The sequence below is a fragment of the Saimiri boliviensis genome, chromosome 21, assembly GCF_048565385.1.
Source record: "Saimiri boliviensis isolate mSaiBol1 chromosome 21, mSaiBol1.pri, whole genome shotgun sequence".
NCBI lineage: Eukaryota > Metazoa > Chordata > Mammalia > Primates > Cebidae > Saimiri > Saimiri boliviensis.
In genome coordinates, this window is record NC_133469.1 from 28,882,642 (window position 1) to 28,893,376 (window position 10,735).

At 44.9% G+C, this 10,735-nt stretch overlaps 1 protein-coding gene across 5 annotated transcripts in view; it reads left to right on the forward strand.

Annotated features, from left to right (window-relative positions):
- The window catches only part of SEZ6L (seizure related 6 homolog like), a 219,827-nt gene extending 211,503 nt beyond the window's left edge, over nucleotides 1-8,324 (forward strand). For all 5 annotated transcript variants that reach the window (XM_039462528.2, XM_039462529.2, XM_074391112.1 and 2 more), the window contains 2 exons: nucleotides 2,473-2,575; nucleotides 4,990-8,324. In XM_039462528.2, coding sequence (XP_039318462.1) covers nucleotides 2,473-2,575; nucleotides 4,990-5,019 — 133 coding nt within the window. In that variant the 3' untranslated portion in view covers nucleotides 5,020-8,324. The remainder of the gene's footprint in view (nucleotides 1-2,472; nucleotides 2,576-4,989) is intronic.
- The last annotated feature ends 2,411 nt before the right edge of the window (nucleotides 8,325-10,735 follow it).

Consider the following 10,735-nt stretch of genomic DNA (forward strand, 5'->3'; position numbering starts at 1 on the left):
TGGCCAGATTCGATCCACCTCTGTGGGATAAATATTTACATTGGGCACTTATGAAGCCTTCAAGCAAGACAAATACTATTCCTGACCTCGGGGAGGTTATGGTTTAGTGGGGGACATAGACATGACTCCATCACTCACTCACTCACTCACTCATTCACTCATTTATTCAAGTATGTATTGACACTCTGCTGTGTATCAGACGTTGTATCAAGTGTTGAGGGTCATAGAAATTTGCATTTGGGGCCAGGCGCGGTGGCTCACGCCTGCAATCCCAGCACTTTGGGAGGTCGAGGCCGGTGGATCACGAGGTCAGAAGTTCGAGACCAGCCTGATCGATATGGTGAAACCCCATCTCTACTAAAAATGCAAAAAAAAAAATTAGCTGGACGTGGTGGTATGCGCCTGTAATCTCAGCTACTCAGGAGGCTAAGGCAGGAGAATCGCTTGAACCTGGGAGGCAGAGGTTGCCGTGAGCCGAGAATGCACCACTGCACTCCAGCCTGGGCGACAGAGCGAGACTCCATCTCAAAAAAGACAAAACAAAACAAAACAAACTTGCATGTGATGCAGAAGGAAGATATTAAACCATGCCCTAGGATAGTCACTCATTCTTTCTCATTCACGGTTGTTGAGCACCTACTAGGTGTCAGGCAGTTTTCTGGTTCTAGAAACATTATTTGTGAAAAAAAAAAAAAATAGAAGGAAATATATGGGGTCCAGGTTCCAACAAGGAAAGACAGACAACAAGCCAAGTATATAAGAAGGCAGCAAACCACACTGCCATGTGTGTACCTATGCAACAATCTTGCATGTTCTTCACATGTACCCCAAAACCTAAAATGCAATTAAAAAAAAAAAGAAAAAGAAAATATGTAGTATGTTACAAGCTGATGAGTGCGTAAGAGAAGGCTGGGGGGAGGGAAAGAATTCTGGAATAAAAGTGGTAGTTCGGCCAGGTGCAGTGGCTCATGCCTGTAATCCCGGCGCTTTGGGAGGCCCAGGTGAGCAGATCGCAAGATCAAGAGTTCAAGACCAGCCTGATCAACATGGTGAAACCCCATCTCTACTAAAAAGATACAAAAATTAGCCAGGCATGATGGTGCATGCCTGTAGTCCCAGCTATTCAGGAGGCTGAGGCAGGAGAATCACTTGAACCAGGGAGATTCAATCACTTGAATCACTTGAATCCTGGAGGCGGAGGTTATGGTGAGCCAAGATTGTGCCATTGGACTCCAGCCTGGGCGACAGAGTGAGACTCTGTCTCAATAAAAATGAATAAATAAAATCAAAATTTAAAAAATTAGCAGCCCGGCACAGTGGCTCATGCCTGTAATCCCAGCACTTTGGGAGGTCAAGGCAGTTGGATCATGAGGTCAGGAGATTGAGATCATCCTGGCCAACGTGGTGAGATCCCGTCTCTGCTGAAAATACAAAACTTCACTGGGCATGTTGGCATATGCCTGTAATCCCAGCTACTCGGGAAGCTGAGGCAGAAGAATCACTTGAACCAGGGAGGTGGAGGTTGCAGTGAGCTGAGATTGCACCACTATACTCCAGCCAGGCAACAGAGTGAGACTCCATGTCAAAAAAAAAAAAAAAAAAAAAAAATTAGCCAAGTGTGGTGACGCATGCAAGTATGAGGATCACTTGAGCCCAGGAAGCAGAGGTGGCCATGAGCCAAGATGACACCACTACATTCCAAGCTGAGTGACAGAGCAAGACCCTGTCTCAAAATAAATAAGTAAATAGCTGGTCAAGGAAGTCTGATCTAAGGCAATATGGCATAGAGTAGGTGCTCAATAAATGCTCGTCATTGTTCTTTTCGCCCTTCGCATTCAAGAGGGACTTGAGGCCGGGCGCGGTGGCTCACGCCTGTAATCCCAGTACTTTGGGAGACCAAGGCGGGTGGATCACGAAGTCGAGAGATCGAGACCATCCCGGTCAACATAGTGAAACCCCGTCTCTACTAAAAATACAAAAAATTAGCTGGGCGTGGTGGCACGTGCCTGTAATCCCAGCTACTCGGGAGGCTGAGGCAGGAGAATTGCCTGAACCCAGGGGGCGGAGGTTGCGGTGAGCCGAGATCGCGCCATTGCACTCCAGCCTGGGTAACAAGAGCGAAACTCTGTCTTTAAAAAAATAAAAATAAAAATTAAAAAATTAAAAAATAAATAAAATAAAGAGGGACTTGAATGACCTTCTAGGAGAAAACAAATTAAGCTCCGCCCCCTCTTTAGCAAGGGGAAATCACAGGCTTTAGTTCTCGCTGCCTGAGTTGCAAGTTGAGAGCAATTATGATTTCTGCTTTCACCTCACTAGGATTCTCGCCTGCAAAAGGCTGTTTGCCCACATCCTCGTTGTCATTCACAGAGGTGCCGCTGCTCAGGAAGTGGCACCAACTGTTCCCGTTCAATATTGTAATGTGTCTCCTCGCCGGGGAGAAGTAACTTCTCTCTCCTTTCTCTCCTCCAGATGTCGCTACTATTCCAACCTCCGCCTGCCTCTGATGTACTCCCACCCCTACAGCCAGATCACCGTGGAAACCGAGTTTGACAACCCCATTTATGAGACAGGGGTGAGTTGGTCTCTCTCATCTCTTCCCAGTTCCCTCCTCTTGGCTCTGAATTCGCCAACAATAAGATGAGACGTTTCATTTTCTACTACTCACAAGAGGCACAGCCAGTGGTCCTGTCTTATTCCCACAAAGACCCCTAAAGAGGTAACTGCTGGGAGAACTCACACGTGATTGGTGCTGAAGATGAACCCGGGAGGCTGATTACTGTCAGCAGAACACCCATAGAAAGTAAAGGCTGCACCCAAGACCCACAGAAAGCAGACCACCGGTGGTCTGGTGTCAACGTGCAGCATTCCCATACATCCCACTGGGCTCCCCACTTCATTCAATGGCAGTATGAAACATCCCCATGCTAGGAAGACAGTCATGAACCCAAACAGACACAGATTCCACCATGAATGAGCTTGCAGTCTGGTGAACGATTATTAACAATAATACACGCCATGTGCTGGGCGCTTTAAATGCATAATCTCTTTGAATCCTTGCAGCTGTCTGCAGTAGGCTACACAGTTATCTCTAATGGATTGATGAAGACATTGAGGTCCAGAGAGAGAAAAGAATAATTTGGCCAAGGTGGCGCACAGCCAGGATGCACAGCCCGAAGCGAGGATGCAAATTCAACCTGACACTCTTAATCATGATGCTATTCCGCCTCCCTTGAACCTGACAATCCAGTGTGCCCAGGAATATTTCTATTACAACAAATTCTACTTTTTGAGGACTATGAAAAAATTGAATAGGGTGCTAGGAGAATGTATAATGGGGATATTTAAAGGGGGTTGGGGAAGCCATCGTTGAGAAAGTGAGAGTAAAACTGAGACATGGGAAGTGGATAGAACTCGAATTGTGGGCTGAAGACGATCCCAGACAGAAGGGAGAGCATGTGCAAAGGTCCAGCACACATACGAGGAAGCAAAAGGCTGGTCGTGACTTTATAAAACCACCATCCTTCAAATGCACTGGGTAACGATGTACAGCCACCTCCCAAAGTTTGTGAGAATAAGCCTGACTTGTTTCTTGTCCTGCCAACCTTCCTTCACCTCCACTTCCTCTGATCTCCTGTGTTGGTTATCTCTTGTTGTGTAACAATGTTACTGCACCTTAGGGGCCTAAAACAGCACACATTTGTTAGCTCATAGTTTCTGTAAGTCAGGAATCCAGGCACTGCCTAGCTAGACCCTCTGCTTCATGGCTCACAGGCTACAAACAAGGCAGCAACTGGGCTGCAGTCTCATCTGAGGCTCAACCAGGGAAGGATCCACATCTGGACTCATGTGGTTGTTGACAGCATTCAGTTCCTTGCAGGTTGTTAGAATGAGGGCCTCAATTTCTTGCAGGCTGTTACCTAGGGTCCACCCTTAGTTTTTTGGGTGTGGGTCTCTCCATAGAGAAGCTGATGGCATGACAGTTGGCTTCTTCAAAGCCAGCAAGAGAGAGTCATCTTGCAAGAGACAAGTCACAATAGTGTGTCATGTAAACACAGAAGTGACATCCTAGCACCTTTGTATTCTGGTTAGAATCAAGTCACAGTCTCTACCTACCCTTAAAAGGAGGGGGCCACACAAGGGCATGAGCTCCAGGAGGTGGGGATCATGGGGACCACTTGGAGCCTGCCCACCACACTCCCATCTACCGTGAAGCATAGATGTGATTGTATATCTGTGTTAGACAAACAGGAGCTGGAGACTCCATTAAAGCCTACAACGGTGACAACTTCCAGGGCTGACCCTGTGACTTCTTCTATCTCCTTGCTCCTTGTCCCTGGGGCTTGGAATACATGATTCACACTCCATAAATATTGAAGGAATAAAACTACCCACTGTTGTAGTCATTTCAGATGGCAATGGTAGATCAGGGCATATGTTATATTGCATTCTATGTAGTTTGAAATAATGAGAAAAGGTCAGACTGATATAAAGGAGAATTTTGGAGACTAGATATTATGAATACTTATTAGTAAAGTGTCTCAGTGACCTAGAGCTATATGCTGAGTAACAAACATCTCCAAACTCGATGGCTTCATGCAACAAGCATTCATTTGCTCATTAGTCTCCAGGGCAGTGTTTTGGGCTCATCTTAGCTGGGTGGTAATCCTGGTACTGGCTGGTTAGTGGTTGGCTGACTCAGTTCTGCTCATTTTCCTGCAGGGACTGAAGTCCAGCAGGGCATGCCTTGCTCATGGTGATGACAGATGGGCAGGTTGTAAGCAGAAACACACAAGCATGTTTTGAGCAGCTGTTGTACACCATTTCCTTACAACCCATTGGCCATAGCAAGTCAGGGTCAGAGAGGGAGGGCACTGCAAGGTCATGACCAAGACCATGGGCATAGGGAGGTGCCAAGAACTGCATCTCCCTGCGTATGTCACTCTACCACGCAAAGGTTTGACAAATCTCTGCTTCTCTCTCTTGCAGGAAACCAGAGAGTATGAGGTTTCTATCTAAAGAGAGCTACACTTGAGAAGGGGACTTGCAGATGTGAACTCAACCACAATCTCCTCGAGACATTCATCCAGAGACCATGTGGCATTTGATTGAAACCCCAGAGTGTCGACAGTCTTTTCGTTAGACTCTTTATTGAAGGTTTACTGTTTTCTTCCCTGTATTTATTATATTTAAAAGTGAAATAGGTGTGGGTTTGGATGTTTTGCGGCCTCAGCCAAATTCACGTGACAGCCTCCGTTCTGAAGACTTGCAAAATGGCAAACAGCGGCAGCAAAAACATAAAACAACAGATGGAGTTTCTCCCATCAGCAATGCCATGCTAAGGCTGCATCGAATTGCATGCGTCTTTGGGATCCATGCCCGTGGTGTTTTCAGTACAAATCTAAGTCCCAAGATTAGGTTGGAAAGGGTACTTCTTGTTGGCTTAGCTTGGGTTGGAATTTAGCATGGGTGCTTAAACCCAAGTGGGAAGCTGTGCTCTGAAACAGATTCTGTGCCCTCTCCTCCCATTTAACCCGCTTCTGGAGGGTTTCCCAGAGCCCCTCCCTCTCAAGGTTCTTCTGAAGGCAGCGTGGGCGTTATGTAAACATTGTCTTACCCCTCTGGCCTCGCTGGACAATGACAAAATAAGAAAATGTTTTCTCTCTAAAAAGGTGATAAATGACCAAAGGGAATTTTTCAGAGAAAATGAGAGATTTGAGAGTCCCAGTGAAGAATTGGGTAAGGGAGATCATTGGGTGAGGGAATTGGGTTAATAAAATGTTCTTTTCTTTGACACTCTTTCAAGGATGAAAGAGCACGTAATTTAAGCTACAAGTGCCAGAATTGATCCTCATGTTCAACAAGCCACTCTCAAGCTGTGGTAATAAACACACAGGCTTGGGAGGCTCTGGCGGCCCCACTCACATAGTGACAAGGATTTGTGATGGGAAAAAGGAGGTGCCATGTTTGGAAATCCAGGAGTGAGCTCTGTTTTCTCCTGGGGTTCTGGAATATCTCAGCCCTCGAAATAGAGGAGACTCAAGTGCACTGTTTCTAAAAGGTGTCATCTTCAGAACACACTTGCCATCAAGGATTTCAGGGGGTGGGAGGATCCTAGGAGAAGAAACTACTTTTCTATTCTCTGAAGCTCTGTCTGGATGTTGGAGGGTGGTGTGAATGCTGACAGGGGAGGTACAGGGAACAGGGGCAGGGGGTTTTAAATCACAGCAAATCATCCAGTGGAATCCTGCATCATCTGACCAGAACATCAATGAAGACAGAGAGAGGAATTTCATCCAGAAGGGATTCCATAGCCCCACATCTAATCACACAGGCATTCCTCCTGTTTTATCAGGGTGTGTTTTCCCCAACCCAGTGAAATTGATAAGTGTGTGACTCTTTGGAAGATTCTTTTCTAAATACAGGAATAAAGAGAAGGTGGAGGGTACAGGTGCATGGAAGAAATACTATGTGTGAAGCAGAGTCACCTCCCTGGGACCGGTGACATGGTGGTGACAGCCAATGGCTTGGAGAGGCACACAGGCTCAGTGGCATGTGGATTCCTCTTTGGTGCCCTCCCAGTCTCACTGGAAGTGATTCAAGTCTGGTTTTCAAACAAGAAAAGCCCTTTCTGGCTGTAGGGAGAATGGCGGGGAGTCTCTGTTTTGGTGGTTACATTGGAAATACCTTAAGCAAGATAGGGCAAGTCGGTTTTATGCACACGCATACCCTCCCTGCCAGCAGGAATTTAGACCTCGATCTTGGGGGTCAAAGACCAGAATATTTTCCTTCTTCCAGAAAAGAATCTTGCATATATACTCCTGAAGGCATGCATTTGTGGTCCATGGCAAGAAATCGCTAAAGGCTACTTTTCAGGACCCAAAGCCCACCCCCATTTAATGCAAGAACCAGAGAAGTGTGCCAGGTCATTAGTGAACAATGTCATGTTTAGAGAAAGATAACAACACAAATAGTGTCGCCTTTCCATAAAAGGCAGAGCCCAGTATGTTTTATTTGATGCTTATTCTAACCCCAATCCTCGGTCACCTGGGATGAAAACACTATTAATAATATTCCATTTTAGAACATATTGTGGTTGTGTAAAAACTAAACATTTACCTCTTATAAAGACTTACAAAATATAAATCTTAATTTTAACCCTGCTCCCTAAAACTAGTCAGGCCACATCCTAAGTATTCTTACTGGCTATTGGAGAGATAGAAAAGGCATTGGGTTTTTTTGTTTTTTAGTTTTTTTTTTTTTTTTCCAGGAGACAAGTGTCTCAGTTCTTCTGTCTTAGTAGTACCACACCTGTAACCATGTTTTAAAAGTTTGTTTTAGCCTAGAGATGGATCATATGAGTTCAACGCTGTACAGTGATTGAAAAGACAGGTTGGTGTCTATTTTTTCTTTTTAAAATATCTGAATGTGTATTTGTAACATGTAAAGGTAAAAAAAAAAATAGTGCCAAAAATGTGCAAGGCATCTCATTACGGTTCTTATATGTCTGTTTTTATAAGATCCATATGAAAACCCATTGGGATTAAATATTTTTGAATAGGATACACTCTTGAGAAACTCGAGAATGGACTGAGCCTTCCTACAAGCCACTCTTTGTTTTTAAAACAGTGGGGAAATACGTTTACAGAGATTGTGAGCTTCAGAGAATGCATGTGATGGCGTGTATTACATGCTAATTCATATAAGCTGTATCTGTCAGCTACCACCCTGTGCTTTAAAAATGCACACACTCGATCCTCTTTAGCTTGGAGCTCAGCTTTTTGCTTTTTTTTTTTTTTTTTTTTTTTTTTCTGTAGAACTATTTAGCTAACATAAGTATTCTGATCGCCACCTGATGGCCATTCTTACCTAGTTTCATAGATGTGCTTTAACTATGATCTTTTGAAGCTCGCCCCTTGGAGAGCCTACAGAACCTCAGGCTGAGAGCTTCGAAAAGCTGCCAAACAGTCCAGAAGGAAGCAAAGTGTCTACATAATCAGGAGGGTTGTATAAGAAGTAGTGATTTGGCAAATATGTGGGTAGCTTTAGGCTGAGACATGACCCTCAGGCAAAAATGCCCTTAGAGTAACTCAGAAAGGTATGACCCTCCTATGTCCTTGACTAGGCATGATGGGTCATTTGGGGTCAGATATTGTTTGAGTTGTTCAGCGCCCCCAAAGGTAGGCTTTCTCCTGGGAAATTTTCATTTCCATTTTATTGCCAAACAGAATAAAAAGCAAAACAAACTTTCTAAGCTAGAATAATGAAATTAAGTCATTTTCCATTTTGTATATATTGATGCTAATAAAACAGATGAAAAAAGAGTCCAGTGTATGGGATTTTTGTTACAGACACTTCAGGAGTTTCGCCCAAAACTGGAAACATTGGGCTGGGGTAACACCTACTGAGACTTTGAACGCTAAGACAGGACTTCCCACTCTGGAATGGTTCTGGGACCTTCAAGGGATGTTTGGGACAAGGTGGGTTTGAGGGCATTGCCATCATCAGATGTTCCACCATCCCCCCTGTCTTCACTCAGCCTGCCACAAGAAAACATCACAGATGAGACGGACTAAACAACAGAAACGTATTTCTCGAAGCCCTAGAGGCTGAGAAGTCCAAGATCAGGGTACAAGCCAATTCAGTTCCTGGTGAGAGTTCTCTTCCTGACTTACAGATGATGTTATTGCTGTGTCTCCACACAGTAGAGGGAAGGGAAAAGGCAGGGAGGAGGGGCAGAGAGGGAGAGAAAAAGGGAGAGGCAGATCTGTCTTAACAAATAAGGTCCAACCCTTATGATCTTATTTAGCCTTAATTACCTGCTAACGGCCTTATCTCCAACTACAGTCACACTGAGGGTTAGAGCTTCAACATGTGAATTTTGGAGGGACACAGCTGTCCACAGCATTGCACCCCTGGCGCCCCCAAAATGTATGTCCTTCTTGTATGCAAAATACATTACCTCCACTCCCACAGCCTCCAAAGTCTTAACTTACAACACCATCAACTCACCTAAAGTCTCATTTAAGTATCATTTAAATCGGGTATGACTGAGACTCAAGGTGTGATTTATCTCAAGGCAAACTGCTCTCTATCTGTAAATCTATGAACCCACACAAGACAGGTGCTTCCAAAACACGATGGTGGGACAGGGATGGGATAGACATTGACGTACCGAAAGGGAGAAATAAGGAGGAAAGGGGTGTCGGCTTTCAGGCAACTGCAAAACCTAGCAAGGCAAATGCCATTAGATCTCAAGACTTGAGAATAAGCTTCTTTGGTTTGATGCTCTGCCCTGAAGGCCCACCAGGGTGGCAGCATCACCTCCTAGGCTCTCTCAAGCTGCCCTGTCCACACAGCTTTCTTCAGAGGGCAGCCTGCCCCTGAGCCACTGGATGGGATTGTCCTGGCTGAAACTGGAGACACAGCCCTGCCCTTGAAAACAGAAGAGGAAAGAAACACTTTGGTTCGGGACCTGTGGGGCGGTGGCACCCCTGATGATCCCTTAATCACCTTCTGGTTCATTCTTAGCACACATTTGCAGCTGAGCTCTGTGGTTTGGCCCTGTAGACTCCTAGAAGGCTGAGTGTTACTTTTCATTCTGTCCTGCTTTCTCCACCCCCTTTAGTTCAAACTGGCAGCGTCTTCACTGGTATCATTACATTCCTGGGTTCTCCCAAGATGCTGATGAAGTCCATGAGTTTTACTCATGATATCTATTATTTATTTATTTATTTATTTATTTATTTATATTTTTACAGGGACAGGGTCTCGCTCTGTTGCCTAGGCTGATCTTGAACTCATGGGCTCAAGAGACCCCAAAGTGCTGGGATTACAGGCATGAGCCTAGAGATCTCTTCACCATATGGTTGTGTAAACACATCCTCGGTGTTCTTTTCAGAACAAGCTTTCTCATTTTTCGCTATACGGATAGGCTGAGATTTTTCCCAGATCTTCAAGTTCTGCTTCCTTTTTCTTAATTGTTTTTTCCCCACAACCAAAATGAGTGATGGAGACAGGTGTCCCAATCAATCAAGGTTTATAGAACCAGCTGGAGGGTGCGCCCAGGAAAAACGTGAGTCACAGACACATCTGTGGCTGTGTTTTCCGGAGAGGTTCTCAAGAGGTTTAGTAATTCCACATTTTCCTTAAAAGGGAGGAGGGACAATGAGGTTAAATAATTACGTAGTTATGAGAGACTTCAGTTAGTGCCCGACAAATTTACATTTTACATAAGATAAGATGAATGTTTGAAGAAAAACAGAATGGAGGAAGCAGAAATCTCAGGGAGGGGTGAAGGAATGATTCATCTCATCTTGTCTTTTCTCTGTACCTGGGAAAATAAGCTAGTTATCTACATGATCAGTGTAGAGTTTTTTGAAAGCGCTGGTTTCTGTTTGGCCCTTAGAAAGACTGATGGTGATTATTGAGGGCGAGGGGATAATGAGATGTGTCTGACCCCTCCATCATGGCCGGAAACTCAGCTTCAGTTTCTCTGGGGCCTCCTTGGCCAAGAGGAGGTTCATTCTGTCAGTTGGGAGCTGAGAATTCTATTGTTATTTCTCTTTTTTTTTTTTTTTTTTTTTTTTTTTGAGACGGAGTTTCGCTCTTGTTACCCAGGCTGGAGTGCAATGGCGCGATCTCGGCTCACCGCAACCTCCGCCTCCTGGGTTCAGGCAATTCTCCTGCCTCAGCCTCCTGAGTAGCTGGGATTACAGGCACGTGCCACCATGCC